Source organism: Camelina sativa, chromosome 4 (genome assembly GCF_000633955.1).
Source record: "Camelina sativa cultivar DH55 chromosome 4, Cs, whole genome shotgun sequence".
NCBI classification, from domain to species: Eukaryota; Viridiplantae; Streptophyta; class Magnoliopsida; order Brassicales; family Brassicaceae; genus Camelina; species Camelina sativa.
The window spans coordinates 19,299,162-19,327,161 of NC_025688.1; the positions used below are offsets into that span (position 1 = coordinate 19,299,162).

General features: G+C 35.9%; 7 protein-coding genes, 1 long non-coding RNA gene and 1 pseudogene across 19 annotated transcripts in view; 5 read left to right on the forward strand and 4 right to left on the reverse strand.

Moving 5' to 3' along the window:
• On the forward strand, positions 1,017–3,164 carry LOC104781243 (transcriptional regulator TAC1-like). The gene is made up of 2 exons (XM_019244773.1): positions 1,017–1,488; positions 2,948–3,164. The coding sequence occupies exons 1-2, from the start codon at positions 1,077–1,079 to the stop codon at positions 2,953–2,955; spliced, it is 420 nt and encodes a 139-aa protein (XP_019100318.1). The 5' UTR covers positions 1,017–1,076; the 3' UTR covers positions 2,956–3,164.
• Positions 3,183–6,534, forward strand: LOC104781242 (ultraviolet-B receptor UVR8-like). Of its 4 annotated transcripts, none has more exons than XR_002037742.1 (12): positions 3,183–3,575; positions 3,702–3,775; positions 3,896–3,980; positions 4,148–4,237; positions 4,320–4,556; positions 4,652–4,891; positions 5,045–5,088; positions 5,213–5,417; positions 5,509–5,599; positions 5,673–5,733; positions 5,951–5,994; positions 6,096–6,143. XR_002037742.1 is itself a non-coding variant. In XM_019244774.1 (11 exons), the coding sequence occupies exons 1-11, from the start codon at positions 3,383–3,385 to the stop codon at positions 6,216–6,218; spliced, it is 1,404 nt and encodes a 467-aa protein (XP_019100319.1). In that variant the 5' UTR covers positions 3,183–3,382; the 3' UTR covers positions 6,219–6,534. The 4 variants fall into 4 exon arrangements, 1 of the variants encoding a protein (XP_019100319.1); XR_766883.2 differs by having other exon boundaries at positions 5,213–5,395; XR_002037741.1 differs by lacking the exon at positions 5,673–5,733 and having other exon boundaries at positions 6,096–6,534.
• On the forward strand, positions 10,878–13,195 carry LOC104781244 (wall-associated receptor kinase-like 15). Its single transcript, XM_010505860.2, has 3 exons — positions 10,878–11,685; positions 11,780–11,839; positions 11,949–13,195. Exons 1-3 carry the CDS (start codon positions 10,878–10,880, stop codon positions 13,004–13,006), a joined length of 1,926 nt encoding a protein of 641 aa, XP_010504162.1. The 3' UTR covers positions 13,007–13,195.
• LOC104781245 (CASP-like protein 5B2) lies at positions 13,278–14,452 on the reverse strand. The gene is made up of 3 exons (XM_010505861.2): positions 13,963–14,452; positions 13,694–13,826; positions 13,278–13,590 (listed from the first exon to the last, which is right to left on the reverse strand). Exons 1-3 carry the CDS (start codon positions 14,091–14,093, stop codon positions 13,390–13,392), a joined length of 465 nt encoding a protein of 154 aa, XP_010504163.1. The 5' UTR covers positions 14,094–14,452; the 3' UTR covers positions 13,278–13,389.
• On the forward strand, positions 15,495–17,084 carry LOC104781246 (40S ribosomal protein S3-2-like). Its single transcript, XM_010505862.2, has 5 exons — positions 15,495–15,610; positions 15,721–15,868; positions 15,961–16,132; positions 16,419–16,605; positions 16,696–17,084. Exons 1-5 carry the CDS (start codon positions 15,581–15,583, stop codon positions 16,897–16,899), a joined length of 741 nt encoding a protein of 246 aa, XP_010504164.1. The 5' UTR covers positions 15,495–15,580; the 3' UTR covers positions 16,900–17,084.
• Positions 17,164–19,560, forward strand: LOC104781249 (annotated as a pseudogene).
• Positions 19,427–20,084, reverse strand: LOC104775050 (the record flags this gene model as incomplete). Its single annotated transcript, XR_002037743.1, is given in 3 exon segments — positions 19,427–19,673; positions 19,769–19,901; positions 20,015–20,084. It is a non-coding gene; the product is annotated as a 40S ribosomal protein S21-2 (long non-coding RNA).
• On the reverse strand, positions 20,637–24,300 carry LOC104781250 (uracil phosphoribosyltransferase, chloroplastic-like). 5 transcript variants are annotated; one of them, XM_019244776.1, is made up of 13 exons: positions 24,075–24,300; positions 23,854–23,967; positions 23,682–23,760; positions 23,413–23,471; positions 23,239–23,316; positions 23,059–23,140; positions 22,910–22,958; positions 22,772–22,833; positions 22,478–22,545; positions 22,312–22,367; positions 22,180–22,229; positions 20,881–20,948; positions 20,637–20,785 (listed from the first exon to the last, which is right to left on the reverse strand). In XM_019244776.1, exons 1-12 carry the CDS (start codon positions 24,222–24,224, stop codon positions 20,896–20,898), a joined length of 900 nt encoding a protein of 299 aa, XP_019100321.1. In that variant the 5' UTR covers positions 24,225–24,300; the 3' UTR covers positions 20,637–20,785; positions 20,881–20,895. The 5 variants fall into 5 exon arrangements, with proteins under 5 accessions (XP_019100321.1, XP_019100322.1, XP_019100320.1 ...); XM_019244777.1 differs by having other exon boundaries at positions 20,637–20,804; XM_010505865.2 differs by lacking the exons at positions 20,637–20,785; positions 20,881–20,948 and adding exons at positions 21,786–21,934; positions 22,030–22,099 and having other exon boundaries at positions 22,182–22,229.
• The window catches only part of LOC104781251 (RNA polymerase sigma factor sigC), a 3,086-nt gene continuing 253 nt past the window's right edge, over positions 25,168–28,000 (reverse strand). The window contains exons 2-9 of one of the 5 annotated variants that reach the window (XM_010505870.2): positions 27,910–27,993; positions 27,764–27,815; positions 27,435–27,604; positions 26,854–27,336; positions 26,525–26,755; positions 26,231–26,371; positions 25,916–26,119; positions 25,168–25,625 (exon numbers count right to left, since the gene is read on the reverse strand). In XM_010505870.2, the coding sequence (XP_010504172.1) occupies positions 25,344–25,625; positions 25,916–26,119; positions 26,231–26,371; positions 26,525–26,755; positions 26,854–27,336; positions 27,435–27,604; positions 27,764–27,815; positions 27,910–27,993 (1,647 nt within the window). In that variant the 3' untranslated portion in view covers positions 25,168–25,343. Of the gene's footprint in view, positions 25,626–25,915; positions 26,120–26,230; positions 26,372–26,524; positions 26,756–26,853; positions 27,337–27,434; positions 27,644–27,736; positions 27,816–27,909; positions 27,994–28,000 lie in introns of all 5 variants that reach the window. The other 4 variants (XM_010505868.2, XM_010505869.2, XM_010505867.2 and 1 more) reach the window with 4 other exon arrangements.

Sequence of the window (28,000 nt, forward strand, 5' to 3'; positions counted from 1 at the left end):
CGTATATTTTGCATGTATTCTAGTAATATTTACAGTGTGTTATTTTGATTAATAAACTCATAAATTTTAATGTTTTTAATAAGGAAAATTTGCGTATATATCTACACTGTCGGCTATGTCATATATATATATATATATATATTAGTATTCCATAAAAGTTAAAATGTAAACGCCAAAATCAATTAAAAACATATAAGAACCAATCATCATAAGACAATAGCCACATAGCTTAGGGCATCTCCTGATCTCCATCAAAGGATTTAACCAAAATTGCTTGAAACAAACTTTATTATTAATTTTGTGAAAAAGTTAGATTAAGAACTTTTTAAGAAATTGTAAAATTTCATGAGCCCATTGATAGTTGCTAAATTTGGGATTCTTAAAAATGATTGCATTTCAGACTTGTGGTAATCAGACTTGTTCTTCTGCAAATAATTCAGAAACTAACCATTGGAGAAAGGAGAGAGGAAAGGTTTGAAGAAATTGACCATTTTTTCTCTTTGCTTTCCCTAACGACTGAGAGACTCTACAATTGAGTTTGATTTTGGTTCTATGGCAACAACAACACTTTTCATTTTTTTTTGCTAGTGTTAATCGGCATCGTCGGAGATATCCTATAGCTCCGATGCTTCCATAATTTCACGAGGAGAGAGAGATGAGATGGGGTTGGGGAGAGAGAGATATCAAAATAAATAAAATAAAACTTTTTTTCTTTTTTTCTGTCAGCCAATCACAAGTTGACACATCCAAGTTTCTAAATGAATCTAAAATATCTTATCTAACCATCGATCCTAAGCAAAATTAGATTATTTATCATATATTTAATCTGTTTCAATATTTAAGCAACTCATAAGCAACTTGTAAGATACATCGATGGAGAGGACCTTATCTTTATACATTTGTCGGCTAGAAAAAGTCGGCTTTGACTTTAAATTTAATAAAGACTAATTATCACGTTGTATATCAGTATATTTAACCTTTCTTATGATATCTTGTGATGGTTTTATCAAATTTGCATCTCTTCGCAGATTATAATTACACTCCCTTGTTTATATTTCTCTCGATATTGTATACAAATGAATAGAAAATACTTGGATCGTCGATCATACTCATGGTCCGGATCACAAGCAAGACCATACATATGCGATTTTTGCGAGAGAGGTTTCTCCAACGCACAAGCTTTAGGAGGGCATATGAACATCCACAGAAAAGACAGGGCAAAACTTCGACAAGCGAACCTAAAAGAAGAAGATACTGAAGAAGCCACCACTTCGAGAAATCAGTTAGAGCAAGAGCTTATTGAGTTACCGTTCTTCGTTGATACGGTCCGTCGACCAACAACAAAAGAAGAAGATGATAAAAGCGATAACTGTGTAGGAGATGAAGAAAAGAACAAAACGAGGATACTTGAAACGGCTTTATCTCAAAGTGCAGAAGTGATAGATCTTGAGCTCCGGCTAGGATTAGATCCTTATAAGAAATCAACAAGTACGTAAATGTTTGAATAATTTAATCACCAAGTATGTAATTATGTGAATAATTTCGTTTGACTAGCTAGATATTGATTTGTTAATATTACACAAAAACTAACATTTATTATGTAAATATATATTGGTTACTGATTGTGATGAGTTTATAATCATTTATTGGTGACCATCATTGTTTTGTTTAATTGCCAAATACGCCTAACTGGTAACTAGGGTTCAATCATATTTTATTGTGAATCTTATGAAACATGAAACTTAACAAACAAACAAAAAACTATGCGCTCTACTCTTTTAGTGAAACTTAACAAACAAACAAAATATAGAAAGAATTAAAGGAAACGTTATTGACGAAAAACGATCGAAGGAAATATAAAAATTAGAGTTGCCATATTGTTTGGTTACCATAATTAGTAACGGAATGTAGATTTTTTTTTTTAAAAAAGGTTTAATTTCTAGTAGATAAAAACCCTAACACTTATATAATTCCCACCAACCTACTATTTTTTTTTGCTCAATCTCTCAATCCAATCTCATCATCCGCGCGCGATCCGCCTCACAATGATTTTAAATCACAAACCAAAACGACGAAAAGAACAAAAATACATTTGATGTATATATGAGGAAAAAAAACTCAAATAGGGATAGCGTGAGTATACATTTTGTTTTCTTGGAATTAGCATAAGTATACATCTATGAGAGCTATATTTATGTGATGATTTCATCGTTTAGCTGTTTCAAACGATCCTGTTGTGAATCAATAAAGTTTTAAAAAACAAATTAGAGAAAACTTAATAAATTGATAGGAATTTTTTAATAAAAAAACATAATAGTTAGGGACCCCAAAAAAGAAAAAAGAGAGGCTTGAATGTAATATATATATATATATATATATATATTGTGTTTACAAAAAAAAAAGTGTAATATATATTGTGTTTGAAATGTGAGTCGTATGTGAAGTGCGGCTAAATTCTAGGTAAAAAATGCAGGAACCTTTCGTAATTGCTTTTGGAAACAATGTACACTCCATTTCAAAATAAATAGGTATTAAAAAAAAAACAAAAAAGTCCACCAGAAAACAAATGTTTAATTGTGATATGCATGGACATAGTCCTTACTCCTTAGGTTTTGAATAAACATCTACACCTTAGGGTGTATTTGATCGCACTATTACAAAAATAATATTAATAAGGATCAATATAGCACACACGATTTTATTTTTAAAAAGAGATAAAGTTTGTTTTCAAAAGTCCACACTTCTTGACACTAAGAAAGAAAGCTTCAAAATAATAATTGATCAGTTGGGATGTCTTTATATTTCTTATGCAAACCTGGTTAATAATAATATACATACACAAAGAGCTATTTGTGTGGCTAAACTATATAGTTTAAAGGTAAATAAACCAAGGTGTCGTAGTCAATTATATATTGAAACCAATTTCTTTTTTTTTTTTGTTTAAAAGGAAACTAATGAAATTTGCAACCACGCGTCCATTAGTGGAGAAAAGGCTGCTTCAAAAAATATGAGGAAGGTCTTTTTTGCTTACAGGAAACTTCTCGACATTTTTCGTATTAAAAATGCGGTCGCGATTATGCCACGTGTTATTAACATGACGTGGCATCCGAGGTGGCACAACCTAAGTCTCCGTAATTGATTCTCCCCACCTTCGTTATTTTTGTTTTCCAGTGAGTCAACTCGTTCTCTCTCTCTTGTTTCTCCGTTTCATAGATTCTCTCTGTTACTCCTCTTTTGCAAAACGCGATTTTTTCGTGAAAGTAAAACGCGTTTCTAGATCACTAGATTTTTTCGCTAAAGTTTGTGTTTTTTTTTTTTGGATTTGGTTGTGTGTGTGTGTGTGTTTTATGGTGGTGATTGTGGATTTGGAAGAATCTGTGCAATGAATGGAAATGTTCAGATTGGGGAATGTAAGGAGACTGCAGTTTACATGTCCGGTTACTTACCAGGAGCTTCTCCGGAGAAATCCCCTATTCTCTCTCCTGTTCCCGTGCGTTTACCTGCTGCTGTTCACGGTGGAGATTCGTGGAAAGATGTGTGTGGCGGTGGTTGTGGATTCGCTATGGCTATTTCAGGTTTTGATTTACTGATTTCTGAATCGGATCTATTCGAAGCTTATTTACTCATGTTCTAACAAAAAAAAAAAGATCATAACTTGGAATTTGCTTTACTGATTTTGTATGTTTTGTGGGTTTTATTAGAGAAGGGGAAGCTTATAACTTGGGGTTCTACTGATGATGAAGGACAGAGCTATGTCGCTTCTGGAAAGCATGGGGTAAACTTCTTTTTTTTCAAGATTATGGAACCTTTATCTCTTCTTGTCAGTTATCACCTTTTTGTTACCAAATTGATTCGATTATTGTCTTTTCTTGGTTACGACTTACGATTGGTTAAGGAAACTCCAGAGCCGTTTCCTCTTCCCACGGAGGCTCCTGTCGTTCAGGCTTCTTCAGGATGGGCACATTGTGCGGTTGTTACAGGTAATTTGACTAGCCTTTACTTCACTGCTTTGGCTTCTACTGCTTTACACTGGTCCATGTATGAAGTATTAAGGTAGAGTATTTGGTCAACTGCAACATGAAATGGAGTAATGACACTTGTAACTCTTGTCTTTTACTCATGACCTGTGTGTTGGTGGTGTGTACAGAGGCTGGTGAAGCATTTACTTGGGGTTGGAAGGAATGCATTCCATCAAAGGATCCTGTTAGGAAACAGCAGAGTGGCTCGAGTGAGCAAGGTGAGACTGGTTCAGATATCTTTGGTTTTAGTTTTGTAATTTATTTACTGTTGATGGATATGGTATGTTTGAATTGTCATAGTGAGTCCATCATCACAAGGTTCAAATGCAGCAAGTGGTATGACACTGCAGAATGAGAATCGGAAGGGAGGGGAGGAATTGGTGAAGCGGAGGCGGGTTTCAACTGCCAAAGATGAAGCCGAAGGCCTTTCACTTGGAGAGGACTTCTTTGCTATCACACCTTCACTTGTGAGTGTTGGCCTTGGAGTGAGGATCACCAGTGTTGCTACTGGTGGTCGGCATACTCTGGCGTTGTCAGGTGAAGTTGAATAAACGACTTCTTTACAAGATGAAGCTGCTACCTTGTAGTTGAAGATTCATTTGAGGATGATCATGTTTTTGCGGAAGTTTCAGATATAGGACAGATTTGGGGTTGGGGATATGGAGGCGAAGGGCAATTAGGATTGGGTTCCCGGATCAAAATGGTCTCGTCTCCTCATCTAATTTCTTGCTTTGAATCACCTGGATCTGGAAAAGAAAGATCTTTCATATTGCATCAAGGAATAACAACCACGTCTACTCAAGTTTCAAGAGAACCTGGTCGGCACATAAAGGCTATTTCTTGTGGAGGCCGCCATAGCGCGGCAATTACAGGTCCATTTTCTTTTCTGAGTTTTTCCTCTGTACATTACTGATCAAACTCGTGTGCAATGAAAGAATAGGAGGTTACGTTGCAGTATATGTATTTCTAAAGTTGGAAAACTTTGTGATAGTGTGATATTGATTGCTCGTCCTTCCTAGTTGCAGATACTGGAGGGTTAATAACTTTTGGATGGGGACTCTATGGACAGGTGAATGTTATACAGCGTAGCAATATTTGTCTCGTTATCTAGTTGACTAAGCTTTTGACTTTAACTGCATTCGGTATAGCCTCTCCATGTGCTCATGCTAACCCAACAATTTTTTTGCATTTAGTGTGGCCATGGAAACACAAATGATCAGTTAAGGCCCATGGCTGTTTCATCAGTGCAGAGTGTTCCGATGGAAAGCGTAGCAGCTGGATTGTGGCACACTATTTGCATCTCTAGTGATGGTAAAGTGTATGCCTTTGGTGGAAACCAATTTGGTCAACTGGGAACTGGCACTGATCATGCTGAGGTGACATCTCTTGTAATCCAAAGTTTGTAAACCAATTCTGGAAGTTTTCTGCAGTGCATGAACTGAAACATTTGGTATTACTGAAAGATTGTATCATCTGTCTTGTGATGTAGATGATACCGAGGTTGCTGGATGGCCAGAATTTGGAGGGTAAACATGCAAAAGCAGTTAGTTGCGGCGCGCGGCATAGTGTGGTTTTGGCAGGTATGGTTACTAAATGTTAATGGCAGAAAGGGACCTCTCCGAACCGAACTGAGCCCTAGCAATTTGTTTTCAGTTGTTTTAACGAGAAGATACTAAAGAGCCCTAGCTTGTGAGATGCTGCAACTTGTATTCAGGTCTCCTTTTGTATTGTTTTCAGTATTAATTTGTGGTCTCTCTTTAAGTTTTTCAAGAGAGAAAAAGTCATAACCTCGTTTTGAAACATGGAACATGTTCGTGAAACATGTAGATTGCCCTTTCGGATTCGAGTTCAACTTTGTGATAGAGGTGCTAACTAACTACTAAGTGTATTCTCGATTTTGCTGATTCGCACTGTAATTTTTGTTTCTGCAGAGGATGGTCGGTTGCTATGTTGGGGATGGAACAAATACGGGCAGGTACGAAGTTGTTCTGTTTTGTTTTGCTAACCGGTTATGTCTCAGTATCACTGTATTTGTACAAAAAGTATCTCATTTGCATCCCTCTTGTTACTCAACAGCTGGGTCTAGGGGACACGATTGACCGGAACATTCCTACTCAAGTCCAGCTGGAGGGCTGCAGACTGAGGAAAGTGGCGTGTGGATGGTGGCATACATTGCTACTAGCAGACTCACCCACTTGAGGTTTCCCAACCAGGCACCAGATCCTCAATATTACATTTTCGTGTTTTCGCCACTTTAGGTGCCTATAGGTTTGACAGAAGCTGTACATACAGGCTTTTTGCTATATATACTTTCTTCTTCAGTCTTTCCCTGTCTTCATGTTTTCCTTAGGGAGAGGGCTTTGACTTTGTATTGTGTAACATGGGGAAATTGCAGAAGACTAGAATAAAATACTGATTGGTATGAAAGGATCTTTAGGTTTCTTTAGATTTGGTGTAAAAACGATTGGATTTTTAGATTGGTAAAGAACAATAAGTCAGTGTCCTGCTTTGTACAGTCTTAGTCACAGCACTTCACTTCTATTTCACTTGTATCAGGAATCAGAAAAAGTCGTGCAATCAGTGTTAGTCGTGACTACAGTTTTTTGACGAGTTGGGAGGATAACTCATCTACTAGTTACAAATTTACAATCAACCACGCAATGAAACTAGTTTAATTAGGTTTAATAAACTGCCGAGTTGAAAAGGATGATTGGGAAATCTTTAGTATATTCCATGACAAGCGTAGATCCACGGTCAATATATAAATATACATCGAATCACAGCTAACTTGTGACTAAAATTTTAAATATTAACTGTCGTGTACTTCCATTAAGTTTTTTATTTTAGTTAAACAATGAAACAACTAGGGAAACAGAAACAAGTGTCACTATAAGTGCAGTATAATAATGTTGTAACTGCTGTATAATACGTTGGAAGGCACAAGGCTTAACATGGACGCACTAGCAAACGTCAGTAAGATAGATGCTAATTGGCTAGCTTAACATGGATGTACAAGCAAAAGTCAGTAAGATTACTAATTTTTTGGCGAGTAAGGATCATTTAATTATATTTTGCTTTTTAACGAGACATCTCTTCTTATTTTGCTACCTTATTTAGAGCTATTTAAGGATTACTACATAGTACATACAAATACTACTAGCTAGTATCTTATATAATATGACAAAGTTTCACTTAACTTTTCCTTTGGAGCTGACATGTGGCACTTTGTTTTCTCGACACCTGTTCTGTATTACCTTCTTTAGTAAATGTTTTGTTTTCAACATTCTGCTTTCCATAAATTGGTTAATATTTTAGTGGGTTAAAACTTAAAACCAATATATATGGGCGTACAACTGAATTAATGCTACTAATGGGCCATATGTATTCTTCACAATTTCAAAATTATAACATGGTTAATATTGACTTCTTCTTTATCGTCGGTTCAGTAAACCATGTAAGGCTAACCCATTATCACCTTTAAATCCCAATAACTTAGTTTACATTTATATATAAAAAAATCAGTTTCAATGTTTAGTCATAATTCTAATCTCTTACTTTTCTTATCTAAAATTCTGTAATGTCCCATTACTTTAAAACCGGCAAATTGTCCTACTATAGTGGCTGACTGGCTGGTTCCTTAATATGTTTTTGATGTGATTGTATTCTTTTTCGTCCTCAATTTATTGTCAAGATTCTAGGAAAGTCTCATGTATCTGAAACTTTTTTTCTTTAGATCAGGTAAATGAAACTGATCATTGCACAGTTCTTTTTTAAATGAAAACGGAGGATTCAAGATCTCAGACAAGGAAATAAAGTTTATGCAAGCATGTAAAAAAATTTAGTTACTCTTATTTTCTCCTCTTAAGGTGTAATGACATTTGTCTGTTTTACCTCAACGAGTTCGTAAAGGTTAATTACGACATAAAGACATCATGAAGCCTACGTGCATGTACACTACGACATATGTATAAAGTCAAAGGAATCCGTCACATTTTTTCTTGATAGGGAAGAATTCTTTTCGTCCTACAATTTCACAAGATCTTACCAGAGTTTCACGATGACATCTAAGATAAATGAACAATGCAACTTAGCGTAAGATGTATCCCAAACAAAGGTATATTTGTTTTAGAAAATGAATTTTTTGAATTTAAAATTTAATTATAAATTCCTTTATTTATATATTATTCTAACTTGGATTTTTTAAAAGATTACTACTACGGATAGGGAGACTCAAAGTTTAAAATCGATGATCATATCTCTAATACATGTGGAAGGAAAGACACTGAAGAAACAACGTTTTAATTACCAGGTGATTTGTAATTCATGACTTAAGTTACCTTGTGATATGGGACTTGAATTTCAACTTTCGCTTATTTCTTCACTTAACAACAAGACAAAGATGATGAGGATTTTCCTTTAACAATGTCAAAGTGAATAAAATCACCAAAATGTGATCTTTATTTTTTTTTAATTTTTCGCTTAAAGCTACTAAATAGGCAATGAAGGATTCATATCATTTTTCGTCTTGTATTAACAGGACCAAAAAAGGTGATTGTGATGGTAGGGATAATTATGGTATAACAAGTATTGTACTTCCAAAAGAGATCACTTCAATTTCATATCTTTACAATGGTCATTTTTAATAGACTACTACTTATGGTTACAGTTAAATCAATGAATAAAAGAAAAAGAAATAATATAGCATTTTATATATTGTTAAAATACAGAAAACTATAGGAAAATACTCTCTATGGAATCTCATAATTTTTTTTGGATTTTAACTAAATCTAAATAAAAAAAATACTATTGAAGTTTGAATTCATTGTGTTTAGAGAGTAAAGACACATGAATAAACCTTGAATATTATTTAAAATATATATATATTTTTTTGAAGTTGGTTAAATATTGATCGACCAATTTAATGTTTAATATCATTATAATTTTACAAATACATTACCTAAACCATCTATTTTGTAATCACAAGTTCCGCCATGAATGTATTGCAAAGCGGTTACATCGCAAAACAACACTTCCTAATTATAAAAGAGAATCAGTCTAAGCTTGTAAACATTTTGTTATTAGATAAAGTAAACATGATTAATGATATTCATCATACATGAGGATATAGTTTTTAGTTACTTAAGATTAGGGCTGGGCATAAAAACCATACCCGAATACTCAACCCGGAACCCGACCCGAAAAACCGGGTTTGGGTTGGGTACGGGTTTGCCTATAAAACCCTATTAGGTTCTATTTTCTAATATTCGTGGGTTCGGGTTAGGGTCGGGTAATATCCGGTACCCGTTTGGGTACCCATTAAACCCGAAAGCATAAACATATTTATAATATTTATCATTAATATAATGCAATTATCCCAAAATTATGATTATAATTTTGAATATTTCATTTAGTTTTATACCTAAATATCAAAAATAATCAAAATATCTAAAATATTTTGTCACAGAAGTCAAAATTTAACTAAATTTATTTAAATTTAATTAATTTTAATTATATTTTTTCGGGTACCCGATAGTTCGGGTACTAATCGGGTTCTAAATTTTGTAACTCAAACCAACCCGAACCCGGTAGTACCCAAACCGAACCGAACCCATATATCTAAAAATACCCAATGGGTTCTATTTTTCTAAACCCATTTATCCGAACCCGAATGGATAATACCCGAACCTAAACGGATTACCCGAATGCCCAACCCTACTTAAGATACTTGACTCTTCTCCCCAAAAAAATAAACCATTTTTATCAATAGAAAAAGAACCTCAATTACAAAAAGAAAAAAAAAAATAAAAATCTAACCGTAAATAAAGAAATTACCAATAGAACAAATGATAATTTAATTACAAAAATTAAACTAACGGAAAAATACGAAGACAAATCCGTGCTACGCACGGAGCAACTTCTAGTTTAAGAGATTGTTGCGTTTTCTAAAAAGTTAACTCAACTATGGTACAATACCTTAGAATGGATTGACGTAGAGTGGATAGGTGATATCTAAGATCTGTCGTACATTTACTGTTTTTTTTTTCTTAAAACAAAGCAAATTTAATTTTAACTTCATATCTGTACAAATAATATATTTTGACTACTCATAATTTATTTTGTACAAATAAACGCATCCTTAGCAGAAAGACTCTTCACCCACGATCAGTCCGAAGTTTCGGGAAACCAGATTTGTAGTGCAAATATAAAAGTAGTATAATCACCAAAAAAAAAACAGAAGAATGAATATTTTACGTTAAATGTTATACTAATAAACTATATGCTTGGGTTTATTGGCACTGTAACACATTATAACAGGCCAGTTGGCTCTGTACTTACAAGTATAAAGAAATATATTCCTCGGATACACAAAACTTTTATTTTGGTCAAGGATTATATCATTCAATTATTGTAGTAGTGAACATATAAATTTTGGGGCGAAGTAACCAAAAAAAAGAAGTGAAGAAAAACATTTCTTAAAATTTACATGTAACTAGCTTTTTTTACTCACATCACAGTCGCAAGAGCTGGTCAGGTTAATTCCGATGTGTAATACTCGTATTTGGAAGTCATCTATATTTCGAAACTATATTCCACCAAAATTTGTAGAACAAATGGGTTTATTGGCACGCAATTAAAAAAAACATCTTCGACATGTGTTCTCCTTGTTAACGAAGTAAAAATAAACAGAATTTTGGGTCAATTCAAGATATCAAAACACAGCTTTTAATGTACCCCCTGATGCAATCGGGAAAACAATACACTATTTTATAAAAGATGAAAACGGAAATCATAGTACACATGCAGCTAATATATCACACACACCCTGAGAAAGCACCTGCCCATAATAAAACAAACAAAATGGAGCTTCCATGGCTATCTCTCATCACCCTGCTCACTCTTTCTTTACTTCTTTCCTTCTCTTCTTCTACTGTAAAAGCTTTCAAACGATGCCCTAACTGCGGGTCCACTCAAGTCCCATACCCGCTAAGCACAGGACTAGATTGTGGCGATCCAGATTACAAGATCCGGTGTGATGAACGTGGTTCTCTATGGTTCGATACGCTCAACGGATCAACCAATCCGATCAAAACAATTGACCCGTCAGGCCAACGGTTCGTTCTCCGTCCACCAGGGTTCGAACCAAACAAATGTGTATCGGTCGATATCAAGTACCACGGTATTCAGCTAGACCCGAACCTTCCTTTCAACGTTAGTAGTAGTAACACGGTCATAATCATGAATTGTACAAAAGATGGTCTAGATTCGTACAGCTCTCAAGGGTTTAACTGCTCAGACAATAGCTTGTGCCACAAGTTTCTCAACCAGAATCTCGAAGTACGAAGCAAGTGCCGAGGCGTGTCATCGTGCTGCTGGTATAAAACCGGTGCATCGGTTAATACTTATAAAGTTTACAGAGCTAGGACAGATATGTGTTCGGCTTATCAGAGTTATATGAATCTGGATCTGCTGATGCCGGTTAGTAAATGGGGTGAACCGGCCGTGGAGATACTATGGGAAACTCCGAGAGAACCGGTTTGTAAGATTCAGGGAGATTGCAAAGATTTGGTGAACTCGGTTTGTTTAGGCGATTCTACGAATTTAGGACAGACGAGATGTTTCTGCAAGAAAGGGTTTCGATGGAACTCGGTTAACGCAGTATGTGAAGGTCCGGTCCGGTTTTGTGATTTGGTTTTTGATTTGTGTTTTAGATTTGAGCTGTTCCGTTAACTAAGTGCAAAATTTGTTATATGTTTATTTAGTTAACCGATGTTCTAAGGGAAAGAAATGCAAAAGATGGAGCAATTTACCTTTGATTGGAGGTAAAACCGGATCAGATTCGGTTTGGTTCTTTGGTTTATTATCCAAATCAATTTGGATTCAAGCCGGTACGGTTCGATTTTAGACTGATTAGTTTCGGTTATTGAACAGGTTTAACCGGAGGAGTGGGAGCAATATTGATCGCCGGATTCGTAATGAAGACGATCATCACAAAGCAGAATCGGATAACCGCCGGAAGCCAATCGTGGGCGAGCTTAAGGAAACTACACCGTCACTTATTGGCTACCAACAGTACCGGACTCGATCGAATCTTCACCGGCAAAGAGATCGTCAAATCAACAAACAATTTCGCCAAATCGAACCTCCTAGGGTTCGGCGGATTCGGCGAAGTCTTCAAAGGAAACCTCGACGACGGCACCACCGTAGCCGTGAAACGAGCCAAGCTAGGGAACGAGAAGAGCATATACCAAATCGTCAACGAGGTTCAGATCCTTTGCCAAGTTAGCCATAAGAATCTAGTGAAGCTTCTCGGATGCTGCATTGAATTGGATATGCCGATACTAGTTTACGAGTTTGTCCCTAACGGAACTTTGTATGAACACATCTACTGCGGCGGCGGAGGAGGAGGAGGAGTATATGATCCTTTACCGTGGCGGCGACGTCTCATGATCGCTCACCAAACGGCTCAAGGACTTGCTTATCTTCACTCATCAGCTACACCACCGATTTATCACAGAGACGTTAAATCGAGTAATATATTACTAGATGAGAATCTTGATGTTAAGGTTGCTGATTTCGGATTATCAAGATTAGGTTTGAGTGATGTGAGTCACGTTACTACCTGTGCGCAAGGAACCTTAGGGTATTTAGATCCAGAGTACTATCTTAACTTCCAGTTGACGGATAAGAGCGACGTTTATAGCTTCGGGGTTGTGTTGTTCGAGTTGCTGACTTGTAAGAAGGCGATTGATTTCAATAGAGACGAGGAAGATGTGAATTTGGTTGTGTTTGTTAGGAAAGTTTTGAAAGAAGGGAGATTGATGGATGTGATTGATCCGGTGATCGGGAAAGGAGCGACGGGGATGAAGATTGAGTCGATGAAGGAGCTTGGAGTTTTGGCGGAGCGGTGCGTTAAGGAGACGAGACAATGTCGACCAAGCATGAATGTTGTAGTGAAGGAGATCGAGAGCATTTTACACGGAATTTAGAAAGTTTGTGAAGAAAACGACGTTTTGTTGTGTCGTAGAAGGATTTTGTAAATAAATAATAATTTCACTAGTGAGAATTTACATGTCTTGTTTTCTATGAATGTAATTTGTTTTCAAAAGAAGTATTAGTTGGCAATTGGAAGAAAGTTTTGTAAAACGGATCAAAGATTTACACTCATCAAAGTTTTGATTACTACTTGTAGTGCTCAATGAATGTAACATGGTTATGAGTCTTCTTCTATAAGTAAGGTGTGGTGTGGTTAAGACTTGATTTCAAGAAACACTGATGGATTCGATTTGAAACACTGATCTCAAAACTGCAAAAGATGTTCTCAACATTCCAAGAAGAAAAAAACACAAAGGTGGGGGGTTTATTTTCGAAACTAAACGGAGGCTAAGATCCAGAATGTGACATGAGAAGAAACAGCGATTTGGATCCAAGTGACGAACGAAAGGGCTACAGCTACTTCATACCTAAGACAAGGATATTGGGTCTGAGTATTGCAATACTTGATATCTTTTTCATATAAGACTACAACTCCTGCTGATGAACATGCAGCTGCAAGAGATAACATTGCAGTCACCTGCAAAACAAGAAAAAAAAAACATTTCAATTCCTTAAAAAAAATATCATATCAGGAACATTGCATTCAATGTAAACAAACCCAAATAAATGTGGTACCATACCCAATCACCAACGACGAATAAGCTAACCAAGATTGGGTTTTGGAGATCTTTTTTGCCCCTGAGAGCATAAACATCAAGACAAGCTAACCCAAAGCTCCACAGCAATTGAAGACCCATTGATGCAATCAAGTAGCTAAACAAAACAAACCAACATCAACAAGACTTCCACTAACAAGAAATTTTTCTAGTTAAATCCGCCAAATCCGAGACATCATCTAAGCGAACAAAACAAGGTTAAAAAGAAAGAAAGACAAAAACAAACACTTTACCAAAAAGCAGTGTGAACAGAGAACTCTTTGGCAGAGACCATAACCCCGATTGAAGCCGCAGCTGAAGCACATTGTCCGATTCTCAGTAACAGACCACACAAAGTTCCCGGACCTCCGAAAAGCTTCTTCATTTCAATCAACAACGATTCCAATATCTCTTTCCCAAAAACCCAGAAATTTCTGCTTAAATCAGCGAGGAAAGAAGAGGAGACAAAATCGAGGAAAAAACAAAAAAAAAAGAAACCCTAGTTTTCGCAATTGGAAAAGGCTACATTTGCTTCAGGAGAGATTTTGGCGGGGAAAAGCAGAGGAACTCCATAGCTAGCTAAGTTGAAAGAAGAAGAGGATGAGATTTTTGAGTCACCTACCTACTAATAGAATTTCCCAAAACGGCTTAGATTCGATATTAAGCTTCTTCCATCTTTCTTTTCTCCCTTTGACATTTTTTTTTTTGCTTTTAGTGGACTGAGTGAGAAGAACCAAGCGTCCTACGTGGCGGACAGATTTTTTTTGTTTGTTTGAGTTAATATGGAAACTTTAATTTTAACTTACTTGGTTGGTTTTTACTTTTAAAGTAACTTTATTAAACAATTTAAGGCCTCGAATAGATGTGGTTATTCGGTTTTTGGTTTTAGATTTTTCAAAAATCCATTTTTTAACCATTTAAGATTTTATAAAAGATGGTTTCCCTAAAAAAAAAAAAGGAAATTCAGATTCTTGAACATTTTACTAATTTTTTAACAAAATCCAAAATCTCACTTCAATGAGTGTTTGAGATTTCCTCTATGAAACATTTTTTTCTTTCTAATTTTTCATTTGGGCCTTGAATGTTTACTAGATTTTAAGTAGATTTTGGATTTTGATTCTTTGAAAACCTATTTTTTTCCATTCAAGATTTTCAAAAAATAGATTCCCTTAAATTTAGGAAAACTAGTTTTTGGGTAGTTTCTTGCAATTTCAAAGAGAAACTAAAAAATATAATTTGTGGTTTTTGTAAAAAATAATTATTTTCAAAGAGAACATTTTTAATTTTTGAGTTTTTGATTTTTTATTTATTAATTTTCAATTTAATAGCAAAAACTAAAAACCAAGAAATCAGAAACCAAAATTTAAAATCTAAAATCTAAAAACCAAAAACCATCTAAAAACTAATTACCATTCATGGCCTTGTTTTTTAATTTATTTTGCAAAATCTAAAATCCAAAACCCAAAATCCAAAACCCAAAATCCAAAAACTAAAATCTATAATCTAAAAACTACCTAAAATCTCTCAAACGTTCATGGTCTAATTCTACTGTATGAAGTTAATGTCATTTTTGTGCTTTGGAAATGTGTATAAAATACGGAATATTCAGAGGTGCGACACAAGTCTTTTATTTATTTGATTAAAAACATATTTGAAAACATCCATAGGCCCAAACCAAACCATTGAGTTAACTATTTTTTGATCAATATATGGGCCTTTTTGGCCCAAAGTAAATTTGGACGTGAAACCTGATTTTCTGAATTAGGTCAAATATAAATACTACTAATATCATCTCTCTCGAGATTACGGCTCCTTGTTCTCACTCATTTTTAGGGTTTCCAGAGATCGGCAGATTTTGACATTCACACAATCATGACGACTCAGATCAGCAAGAAGAGAAAGGTTTGAATTCTGATTTCATATTATTTTTTTGTTTACATTTCGATAGATTTATCTCGCTGCATCGTTATTGGAACTGTTTTGAGTAACTCTGTTGGGATTTTCATTTGTAGTTTGTAGCGGACGGTGTCTTCTACGCTGAATTGAACGAGGTTCTCACCAGAGAGCTTGCAGAGGATGGTTACTCTGGTGTTGAGGTTAGGGTTACTCCTATGAGGACTGAGATTATCATCAGGGCCACCCGCACCCAGAACGTTCTCGGTATGTTGTATCTGTTCTTCATTTTGGGTAATTTTAAATCTTTTAGAAACTTGTGTGTGGAGATCTGATTTAGGATAGTTGTTTGGATACAGGTGAGAAGGGGAGGAGAATTAGGGAATTGACATCACTTGTCCAGAAGAGATTCAAATTCCCACAAGACAGTGTTGAGCTTTATGCTGAAAAGGTGACCAACAGAGGTCTTTGTGCCATTGCTCAGGCTGAGTCTTTGCGCTACAAGCTTCTCGGTGGTCTTGCTGTTCGTAGGTATGACATTTCTGTACTTTGTTTTCGTTGAAACTTCATTTGAGGAATTGGTTTTGGCAACTTACTACTAACTTGTTTAAGCATTCACTTGACCCCTAATAGTTATATGTTTAGTATAGAGTAGTTGTAATATATGTCTTTCATATACAGAATGGTAATGTCTCTATCTACTGAACTCGCTGTTCATACATAAGGGTTTAAACTAGGTTCTAAATGTACACGAGTTTCAAAGTCAAAAGATTTTATACGAAGATGTTAATCTTGGCAATGATTTTATGTTGTACAGGGCTTGCTATGGTGTATTGAGGTTTGTTATGGAGAGTGGTGCTAAGGGATGCGAGGTGATTGTAAGTGGAAAGCTCCGTGCTGCTCGTGCTAAGTCGATGAAGTTCAAGGATGGTTACATGGTTTCATCTGGTCAACCAACTAAGGAGTACATTGACTCTGCAGTGAGACATGTTTTGCTCAGACAGGTAAATATCCTTGGGAGATGTTCTTTAGTGTGTAAGTAATTCAGCAATGTTTGTCTAATATCTAAGTCTGGTTAAAACCGCAATGTGTAGGGTGTGTTGGGAATCAAGGTGAAGGTTATGCTTGATTGGGACCCTAAGGGCATTAATGGACCAAAGACACCATCGCCTGATGTTGTGATCATTCATGCTCCTAAGGATGAAGATACCAGCTACCCACCTGCTCAGGTTTCTGCTCCGGCTGCTCTTGTGCCTGATGCTCCACTTACAGCCGTAGATTACCCTGCAATGGCCTAGAAGAATCCCTTCCTTTACTAGTCGATGTGATTTTGTTTTCAACTGTTCTTTCTCTTTCGACAGTTTGTAGCTTGTCGTATCTTCGAATCAGACACGGTTCCCCCACCAAATCTTTATCTAAAGTTATCTCAATTTCCCAGTGTTGGAAAATACTTCATAAATCATTTTTCCATTTATTTCTTATTCATACGAAAATTTGCAGAATATTATACGAATTTAAATAGTATTTAAATTGGTGATATTGAACCTGTAACGTGGCGTTTGGATTCATCCACGTGTTTGAAATCTAGCCGTCTAGAAATTAAAACTCCGACGAGTTTCCCGCTCTGTCGACTCTTCTTCCTCCGCCTTATAGTAAAAATGGTCAGTTGGTCACGAGAGAGATCTAAATCGCACTCCTAAAGCTCTAACAATGGCGGACGAACTTGGATTCTTCCAACTCAACACCGGATCAAAGATCCCATCGGTCGGTCTCGGAACATGGCAAGCTGCTCCTGGCGTCGTTGGAGACGCTGTCGCCGCCGCTCTGAAGGTTCGTATGTGATTTTTCGTTCTCATTTAACTGATCCTTAGATGTTCAAGGTTTGATATCAGATCTTAACAGCATCATCGTTTTCTTTTTTTTTTTTTTGCAGATTGGGTATCAGCATATTGATTGTGCTTCAAGATATGGCAATGAAATTGAGGTTAATCCATCCACCGATCTGATTTTTTTTAGTATGTAATGGCTTTTTAGGTTCTTCATTATCTTCTTGCCTGTTTGAATTAGACGGGATCTGAATCTTGTCTACCTCATGTTTCCACACATTTTGTATCATCTCTTTTTTGTTCTTCTTTTGGCGTAGCTTGATGCTCTTTAGTAGAACAGTTGGTATGATCGTTCTTATTGGATTTAGTATGTTGTCCTGTTTTTTGGGAATGACAATGGCACACATTGTTTTGTTTATCTTCTTGTTAACTAGCTTTACATTTTGAAGGATTGATTTTATTACTTGGTATAAACTGCTTTCAAATTCATTTGATATGTACATTCTATTTATGCTATGGAGATATTGAAAACGTTTTTCACCTCCAGATTGGGAAAGTTCTGAAGAAGTTTTTTGAAGATGGCGTAGTGAAGCGTGAGAAGCTGTTCATCACTTAAAAAATCTGGTATTTTGTCCATAACGTTTCATGTTTTCTTACGCATTTTCAGTTTCCTTCGCGTCTGCTTAGCCTCTAATCTCTTATAACCTACAAATTATGCCATGACAGGCTGACTGATCTCGACCCTCCGGGTGTACATGAGGCATTGAACAGAACTCTACAGGATCTGCAGCTTGATTATGTTGATTTGTATCTCGTAAGCATGACACCTTTGAACATATGCTAATTTTATTATTTTAACAGTTTTCATGATGTGTTTCTTGCTTAGTTTTTAGCCTTTGATTTGTTCTTACAGAACTAGCTGGATCTTTGGATTTGAAACTCTAGTAAAGCTTTACTTGTATTTTGATTGGTTTCATTTGATCTTTTTTCTCAAGATGCACTGGCCTGTTAGATTGAAGAAAGGCACTGTTGAGTTTAAGCCTGAGAACATTATGCCTATCGATATTCCTAGCACATGGAAAGCAATGGAAGCACTGTATGATTCAGGCAAGGCACGAGCCATTGGCGTAAGTAATTTCTCTACAAAAAAACTCTCAGATCTCGTCGAAGCTGCTCGTGTTCCTCCCGCTGTAAACCAGGTGGAATGTCATCCTTCATGGCAACAACATAAGTTACATGAGTTCTGCAAGTCCAAAGGGATTCACCTCTCAGTAAGTTTGAAAACACTAACATGTCCAAAATATTATAGAAAATCAGAATTTCATGCTTATACACTTTTGAATTTTCACTGTGTCAGGGATATTCGCCACTGGGTTCTCCTGGAACATCGTGGGTGAAGGCTGATGTTTTAAAGAGTCCGGTTCTGGAAATGGTTGCTAAAGAACTAGGAAAGTCTCCTGCACAAACCGCGCTTCGATGGGGACTTCAAATGGGTCATAGCATACTTCCCAAAAGCACAAATGAAGCAAGAATCAGAGAGAATTTTGATGTATTGGGATGGTCAATCCCAAAAGAAATGTTTGACAAGTTTTCCAAGATAGAGCAGGTAAGTAAAAACTATAAACCACGTCTCTGCAAATTTAGAATCTATGAGATGAAGTCTAAACTTTAATACGAATCTTCTTCACTGTGCAGGCTAGGTTAGTCCAAGGCACGTCGTTTGTTCATTTGACGTTGAGTCCATACAAGACACTTGAAGAGCTTTGGGATGGTGAGATATGATGAATGCAAAGACGTCTTTTGTTATAACCATTTTCGTTTGAAGATGGAGAAAACTATGTTCCACTTCTTAGCACTTAAATCGAGGGAAACAATGTGTAAACGATATACTTTTCAATAATAAAACGAAATTTGCAGTTCGTATTAACAGGTAGTTTCTTAAGTCCACCAGGCAAATCACTAAGAGAAACAAACGAAGCCACATTCAAAATTTAGACTGTAATAGAATTTGATTCCATTGGCCTCACAGCCTAATAATAATTATCTTTCATAAAACCATAAAGCAAAAAAAATCCAAAACATGAATTCGCATGTAGAGAAACTAACGAAGCCACATTACTACATTGAAACCTCAAAAAAAGCAAACTAAGAGGCCGCCGAGCTTTTTGACTTTTGTGACCTCACTGTTGTTTAGCTTCAACCTTCTTCTTCTGCCAGAGCCTGTCGACGCCACTGTCTGCGTCTCCCTGCAGATTCGATCAAAAACAAAACTCATTCACGATCTTTGTTATAACAAACTGTGGGAAGAATAATTCAAGCAATTTGAAGTAATCCAACAAACCTGAGCTCGGACAAATCCACATAGAGCAAAGGTGGTGAATTGGCCGGTGTACACACCATCAGCATCAAGGTGACCAATGTTAAGCTGAACAGAAGCATGATCCTTTGATGTGATCAATCTGTTTGTTGCCGAGCTGAATTTTACAAAAAAAAAATAACAAAACCGAATCAAGCTTAGTACTTAATTAAGAGAATTTAGCTTAATCTATATTAATCAAATGTAGAGAAAAGAGAAAGCTGATAATACCATTTTCTTGGAACGTAGAGCTCTGTGAACTGACCTTCTTCGTTCTGCATTTTTACAGATTTGGCTTGAACAGTCAAAAAGGATCTGAGCAGGTTAAACAGACACAAAAATTATTAATCAGATGAGCAATAGAACAAGTGATTCTGTAAAAATCCATTAGATACCAATGGAAGAAGGAGACTAAGACTTCTCACCTGTGATGAAGAAGAAGAAGTATCTGAGATCAGTTTGGCGGCGACGAAGATGAAACTAAATGGTCGGTTTATTTTATTTATAGTAGAGAGCTCTTAGGGTTTGCTTTTATCACAATGACCACTACACCCCTTTATTATGTTTTGTTCAATAAACCCGATCCAATTATAGCGGGTTTTAAATTTAAATCGAACCGAAACTACTAAAGGTTTTAAACCAGAATTAGACCGACGCTTGTTTTTTGTAAACCTGTTGATTTGGTAATAACATCATCGGACTCGGGAATCGTTACCAAACCAAAACAAAAGACTGGTTCAGTTTGGGTATTCAGATTGAAAATTTGGTTCAAATGTCTGATTCATCTAAATGCTTTTTTTCAGACTTGCTTGCATATTTTTGTTCTTTCAAAAATGGTTTTGTAGAGAGACAGTTGACAAAATGACACATAAATCACGATAATACTCCCCAAAGAAAATTTGTGTTTACAAGTTTTTTGTTCTTTGTTTCTTAATAATGAGGAGAATTCAGATTCTTCTTGTTTGTAAATCTTTGACTCTTTATCAAAACACTTTCAGTAACCTGAGATCAAGACATATATCTAAGCAAAGTAAGAAACCAAATTAGTCTTAATGATTTTTGACTGTAAAGTTTTAAAAACTCTACACAAGAAGCACCTTCATCAAAAAAGCTCATTCTGTCCCGAAACTGCGGTCTCCAGCGTCTCCAAGCCCAGGTATTATGNGTGGTGAATTGGCCGGTGTACACACCATCAGCATCAAGGTGACCAATGTTAAGCTGAACAGAAGCATGATCCTTTGATGTGATCAATCTGTTTGTTGCCGAGCTGAATTTTACAAAAAAAAAATAACAAAACCGAATCAAGCTTAGTACTTAATTAAGAGAATTTAGCTTAATCTATATTAATCAAATGTAGAGAAAAGAGAAAGCTGATAATACCATTTTCTTGGAACGTAGAGCTCTGTGAACTGACCTTCTTCGTTCTGCATTTTTACAGATTTGGCTTGAACAGTCAAAAAGGATCTGAGCAGGTTAAACAGACACAAAAATTATTAATCAGATGAGCAATAGAACAAGTGATTCTGTAAAAATCCATTAGATACCAATGGAAGAAGGAGACTAAGACTTCTCACCTGTGATGAAGAAGAAGAAGTATCTGAGATCAGTTTGGCGGCGACGAAGATGAAACTAAATGGTCGGTTTATTTTATTTATAGTAGAGAGCTCTTAGGGTTTGCTTTTATCACAATGACCACTACACCCCTTTATTATGTTTTGTTCAATAAACCCGATCCAATTATAGCGGGTTTTAAATTTAAATCGAACCGAAACTACTAAAGGTTTTAAACCAGAATTAGACCGACGCTTGTTTTTTGTAAACCTGTTGATTTGGTAATAACATCATCGGACTCGGGAATCGTTACCAAACCAAAACAAAAGACTGGTTCAGTTTGGGTATTCAGATTGAAAATTTGGTTCAAATGTCTGATTCATCTAAATGCTTTTTTTCAGACTTGCTTGCATATTTTTGTTCTTTCAAAAATGGTTTTGTAGAGAGACAGTTGACAAAATGACACATAAATCACGATAATACTCCCCAAAGAAAATTTGTGTTTACAAGTTTTTTGTTCTTTGTTTCTTAATAATGAGGAGAATTCAGATTCTTCTTGTTTGTAAATCTTTGACTCTTTATCAAAACACTTTCAGTAACCTGAGATCAAGACATATATCTAAGCAAAGTAAGAAACCAAATTAGTCTTAATGATTTTTGACTGTAAAGTTTTAAAAACTCTACACAAGAAGCACCTTCATCAAAAAAGCTCATTCTGTCCCGAAACTGCGGTCTCCAGCGTCTCCAAGCCCAGGTATTATGAACCTATTTCGTTGTAAATACACAAGGAAATTAAAAAGCCAAGAACCCAATACCGAAAACGTGTGAACTTGCATATCTGACTTACCCATGTTCATTGACTTCAGGATCGATCATTCCAGCATATACATGAAGCCTGAAATATGTTGCAAACAGTTTAGTAAAGAGTTAAACAAATGTCAAACAAGTTCAGAGATGATCTTTTGCTATTGATTTACCCAGGGAATTTCTCATTAAGCTTCGACAGTCCAGGAGGTGCAGTACACGCACAAATCTGTAATCAAGGGAGGTACCGGAAAAAAATCAAACTACTTGGAGGATATTATTAGGTAGCCAAGATTTCTGACATAAAACTGCTTTCTATATATATATATATATGATTACCACTTTGATTTGCTGAACAGACAAACCACGTTCCTTCAATAGATCCATCGCCGCAATTATGGTACCACCTAACATACAAATAAACAGTGTTTTGAAGCATAGAGAAAAAACCAAGCTGTTGCTAAACCTACACTTCAAGCTATGAAACAGTTTGGTATCACCATGTCATGCGTTCACATTCCCATATTATCGTGTACATTTTGAACATCAAACCTTAATTACACTTGTAATATGGAGGAGGCTAAAATGACTAAAACTCATTACGTTACAAGAATTGATTCAAGACTTTCTTACCTGTGGCAATCATTGGGTCGACCAAAAATACTCTCGAGTTCTTGGGAAATTCATCAGGCAACCTAAAGAAGATGTATCAAAAGCTGTTATTGTAAAACACTTCAGTAAAACTACATAATGCTGCAGACAAGTCCTTACTTGTTAAGATACACTGACGGCAAAAGTGTTTTCTCATCCCTACTTACTCCTGGCAAATAGGATAAAGCACGGGGACATCATACATAGGCTATTAGATTTTAAAAAAAAGAGTCGTCATGTTTGACATCTTCGAACAAGAAAGTATTTACCTAAATGATACACTTTATTCGCAGGCAAAACCGAGGACGCATGTTCTGCAAGAGCAAGACCAGCTCTCAATATCGGAATAACCTACACAAGAGACAAAAACCAAGTGTCAGATATGTTTTTATATTTTGCGTTTGAGAAGAAAGTATAAAGACAGGAAGAATTGGAGGAATTAAACGAACCGCAATAGGCTCTCTAGGATCAATGAATTCAACAGAAGCAGGACCAAGTGGAGACATTATTTCTCCAACAACAGTTGGCTTCAAAACACACAGACAAGAAACAATAAGCAAAAAAACCAGAGTAAACAAATTCAAGAAAAAGAGATGTGAAACTTTGTTAAAACGGTTAGTCACCAGCCACTCTCGTGATGCTTCATACATGAGTAGTCTCCCTAGTTCAGCCATTGCATTCCCTAAGATAATTTGAAAAAAAACTCAAGCTTTAAACAGAGACTTTTATAGTAGTAGCAAATTCATATTCAAACGCAATTAAGCAGATAATATAGTCTAAGAGCTAAAGAATGTTCACTAAATTCAAGAATTAGGATCCAACGAATCAGAAATTGAATTCAGTTCTACATGCATCTCTCTACTTGGTGTGGGATAAAATCTTATCTACTCACTGAAAATAGGACAAGGGGTCTGGTCATTTCTCAGAACAGAGATCCAATGTTTGATCAACGGATGTGGTGGCACAAACACCTGAAACCCAAAATCAAATCAACANAAAAAAAAAAAAAAAAAAAAAAAAAAATCTAAAATTCAATCGGAGTGTTTTTTTGTTTGTTTGTTTACCAGCATCCTGTTGCTTCCGTTGATGGAACCTTCCGACGCAGCCATTTTAGCTCTAACTCGAATACACCGCCGGGAAACAGACGAAGAAGAAGAAGAAGAAGCACCGACGAAATTCTATACAACCAAAATTCGAGAAAATCAAAAGCAAAAAGATTCAGTTTGAATATACAAAAAGGGTTCACTCGAAGCTAAGGAATAATAGAATATAATTATATATCTACTCGGGCGAGAATCGGGGAGAAATTAAAGGAGAGGAGAGAGGACGAAGGATTAGGGTTTAGGCGGCTGCTGCTACATTGTTGTCGGGGATCAAAACGCAGCGTATCGGAACTACACCTGAATGCGTTACTACTACTAATTGAGTACGCCATTTTCGTCGATGTTGTTCCCAATCTGGTTAGAATCTTTTTACAAAGACGATAGGGCGGGCGAACGAACTTAAACCGGCTCTCAATTAAGTAGTATAGTACCGAAACTAATTTTCGATCTTATTCTTTCGGCCCATTAGGGCATGTCCATTGCACATTTTTTTAGAGGGTCTTTGATTAAAAAATAATAAAATAAGACACATAATATTAAAATTCACTAGTAAATGTCTTTTTTACTCAAGAATTGTACTTATCTAGCTGTTTCTCTTTGTTCAAAAAAAAAAAACTAAAATAAAAATCTAGCTGTTTCTCAAGATACATAACATTAAAAAGGTTTACTATATAATTAGAGACAAATCCATAGAAATAATAATAACTTTTTTAAAAAGAAAAACAAAAGCTTTACCAATGTAGTTGAAGCAAATGTGATGTTTTTGAAGAAAAGTGTATTGTTTGATGAGAAAATATATGAGACAGCTTATTTGGTGAATATTTACAATCTTTTTTTTTAGGATTAATAATTAATTATATACTTTCCTGAATTATGGAAGTTTATTTTTTTTGTTAGAAAAATAATTATTTTTCTTTTAGAATTAGTAATTTTGTAAATTCTTTATCATTACATTTTTACAGTATTAATAATTTAGCTTCATAATTATAGAATTAAATCTTATTAGAACTAGTATATAAATTTCTTCATAATCACATTTTTACAGTACTAGTAATTAGCTTTATAATTCTTAATTATAGAAGTAAAATTTATTTTAGAATTATTGTGATATTGTATAATTTCCTTATAATAATGATATTGTATAATCTTAAGAGCTAAGATCAGATTTTTATCTACTTTGATAACCAAGTCTTAAAACTGATTTTTTTTGTTTAATGAAGAATTATATATATATATATATATATAATCATATATTATTTTTAAGATAGAGACAAATTTTGCAAAAAAAAATTGAACAGGTTTCTATAATAAGATATAAGTTTACACCACATATACATAACTTTACACTGTAGTAGAGATCTCCAATGTTATATTATAAACACACATGATTGATTACACACCTTCACATTGTGATAGAAGACATAGTGTGGTTCCAAAATTCTGTATATATTTTACTGCTTCAAATAATATCTGAGGTCTTCCGCGTTGGGTTGGTCCCTGAGTTTAGCCATTGCCCTCCGTTCGATCTTCCGAATCCATTCTTTGCTAACTCTAAGAAGCTTCCCAATCTCTTCAAGGGACTTGGGCCTGTAGTCTTGAAGACCATAACGTAGAACCATCACTTGCTTCTCTCTTGGCTCTAGCCCTTCTAGAAGATCATGTAAGTCTCTCCTCGCGCTCTGCCTCATCACAGCCTCCTCTGGACTCTCCATCGTCCTGTCCGGTGTAAATTCCTGTATGCACGGAAAACGAGCTTTGAGTCTCAAAACCGAACCAAATTGAACAAAGCGAATAGCATAAAATCCAAACTGAACCAATCTTTATGATAAACAGATGGTAACAGTATTTTCATTCCATACTAAAACTAAACAAATCTTGGTTCTTGTTCGATGGAAATTTCTCAAAACCAACGATTGAGCCAACCACCTTTGAACAGTAAAACCGAATCCTCAGTCCTCCACTCCCAACATGAATTGCTAAAAATATCCATAGTTTCAGCACATTTTGGTCCAAAACGACATACCAGGAATTTTGTAGAAAAGCAATCCCCGACTTTCTTTTCGATAGAACCGACCACTCTTAGGCATTGGTTAGCTGCTCGAATCTTCTTCACCGACAGGCTTGTTAGTTTCGAAATCTCCTCATCAGCCGGATATTTTATCCCATGGCTCGTTTTCAAGGTCTTACGAGCCTTTTGGATCTGATTGATAGTTCGGATTATTGATGCCTGCCAATAAACAGAAACAATCAAGGGAAACAAGTGAGGTTAGTTATGTTGAAAATGAGACAAAACTTAGATAAACAAGAAAAACGGGTCAAAAAATCAAAATGCACGAACAGGAATATGGACGCCTCTTGCGTGCCGTGACACCATCATGGACATTGATTTTCTTATCCAATACTGCACGTATGTTGAAAACTTGTAACCCCTTGTGTGATCAAACCTCTCTGCTCCTTGTAACACCCCCACATACCCTGCCTGCAAAACCCAAAATATAAGAACAAAAGGAACTGCAATCACAGTTTTAAAACTTTCCACTTGCAAACGTTCTTTCTGTAATCATAATCTTAAGCTAAAAAGATAGAACTTTTGTAGGACTCATAATAAAACTCTTAAGGAGAGAAGATGAACCTGAACTAAATCTTCGTGGGCGATTCCCAGTCCACGGTAATTTCTTGCAAGAAAGAGAACCAAAGACCGGGTGCTTTTCAACAGTTCATCTCTACAGTACCAACCGTAATGTAGATTGCGCATCAGGAGTTTCTCGTTCATCCCAGCTGCTTCTGCCCAACAACTCAAACTCGCTACCTTACCACTTTCTTCCTCCAGTTGCGTTCTGATTCTCTCCATATCCGCCACTATCTTCAAAAGATACATGAGAGTGTCATAAGAATTTCTTGTTAACTAAAAGAGAACAAAGGAAAGGTAAAAAAAAAGTAGAGAAATATTTCACACTGAACCTTGACTCCTGTTGACATCTCAGCCTCGTTTCTAGAGATCCTCTCTCTTTTCTTTCTATATATCGGTGGTCTTCTCACTCTAGGGGCATCGATATTGTTCCATATGGTTCTTAACCCGGTTGGCAAAGAACCCTGATCAACACCATTCTCACCTGTCACACTCGACCTTCTAGCTATCTTTTTCAATTTCCTTCTGGATGATACAAAGACTTGCTGATTCGGTGCTGTACCCACCAACTCGGTTGTGTCAGATAAGCATGAGGTGATTGAAGAACAACGAGACCTAGATAGACAGGTTTTGAAAAACTCAGCAGCCCCTAACTTGGCCATTTGCAACATAATATCTCTTTCCATTCTCAAAGAGTCCAAGGCAACAAAAGTTTCCTCTAGTGCTAAAAGGTTCTTTGCTAGTAAATTGTATTGCAACATGCTACGAGAAGAATATGATTTTTCTGCAGAAGACATTTGTTCTCCAATATTTTCCTGAAAAAAAAATGAATACCACCACACCACTAAGGAAAAAAAAAAAGAGCATGAAATATAGTGTTCATACTGCAGTGAAACTTTCAATACACACACACCTTTGAATCTTTGATCTCAACATAGAGATTATTTGATGTAGTGTAAGGAGTTGCAGATGCGCAGCCACATGCTTTAAAAGGATCTTTCTGATAGATAATTCTGCTTTCCTCTTTGAGTGAGGATAGAAACGACCATCTCGTTGGAAACACAGAATTCATTGGAATTCTAACTGAAGCATCAAGTAACAGAGAGAAGTCATTTAAAAAAACTGCAAAATCGATGACAAGAGCAAGCGTAATCAACTATACATACATACATAATCTATCCGAATTGGGGGAGAGAGAGAGTAAACGTAGCTCACCAAAAATAGGGAAAGAAGTTTGCTCACATCTTAAAAGGGAGAGCCAATGTTTAATCAAAGGATGTGGAGGTACGAAGACCTGGATTGGATCCAAATAAGAATTCAGAACATGTTTGAATGAAAGGGCTGGGAAAGAGAGAATAAGGTAGATGACTAGGTAGTGTTAAAGTTACCAGCATAGTATTGGTCGACGCCATAGTCGATCGCACCAAGATACGTCGCCGAGAAGAAGAGGAAGACGAAGAAGAACCAACAATCTAGAAA

What these genes read in the sequence shown, in the direction of transcription:
- LOC104781243 (XM_019244773.1), top strand. Translation starts at nt 1,077, where the DNA reads ATGAATAGAAAATACTTGGATCGTCGATCATACTCATGGTCCGGATCA.
- LOC104781242 (XM_019244774.1), top strand. Translation starts at nt 3,383, where the DNA reads ATGAATGGAAATGTTCAGATTGGGGAATGTAAGGAGACTGCAGTTTAC. An exon ending in GAGTGGCTCGAGTGAGCAAG is followed by an intron (nt 4,238 to 4,319) that starts GTGAGACTGGTT and finishes GAATTGTCATAG; the next exon opens with TGAGTCCATCATCACAAGGT. An exon ending in GCATAGTGTGGTTTTGGCAG is followed by an intron (nt 5,600 to 5,950) that starts GTATGGTTACTA and finishes TTGTTTCTGCAG; the next exon opens with AGGATGGTCGGTTGCTATGT.
- LOC104781244 (XM_010505860.2), top strand. Translation starts at nt 10,878, where the DNA reads ATGGAGCTTCCATGGCTATCTCTCATCACCCTGCTCACTCTTTCTTTA. An exon ending in GGTTAACGCAGTATGTGAAG is followed by an intron (nt 11,686 to 11,779) that starts GTCCGGTCCGGT and finishes ATGTTTATTTAG; the next exon opens with TTAACCGATGTTCTAAGGGA. An exon ending in CAATTTACCTTTGATTGGAG is followed by an intron (nt 11,840 to 11,948) that starts GTAAAACCGGAT and finishes GTTATTGAACAG; the next exon opens with GTTTAACCGGAGGAGTGGGA.
- LOC104781245 (XM_010505861.2), bottom strand. Translation starts at nt 14,093, where the DNA reads ATGAAGAAGCTTTTCGGAGGTCCGGGAACTTTGTGTGGTCTGTTACTG. An exon ending in TCTGTTCACACTGCTTTTTG is followed by an intron (nt 13,827 to 13,962) that starts GTAAAGTGTTTG and finishes TGTTTTGTTTAG; the next exon opens with CTACTTGATTGCATCAATGG. An exon ending in TATTCGTCGTTGGTGATTGG is followed by an intron (nt 13,591 to 13,693) that starts GTATGGTACCAC and finishes CTTGTTTTGCAG; the next exon opens with GTGACTGCAATGTTATCTCT.
- LOC104781246 (XM_010505862.2), top strand. Translation starts at nt 15,581, where the DNA reads ATGACGACTCAGATCAGCAAGAAGAGAAAG. An exon ending in CCGCACCCAGAACGTTCTCG is followed by an intron (nt 15,869 to 15,960) that starts GTATGTTGTATC and finishes GTTTGGATACAG; the next exon opens with GTGAGAAGGGGAGGAGAATT. An exon ending in GACATGTTTTGCTCAGACAG is followed by an intron (nt 16,606 to 16,695) that starts GTAAATATCCTT and finishes CGCAATGTGTAG; the next exon opens with GGTGTGTTGGGAATCAAGGT.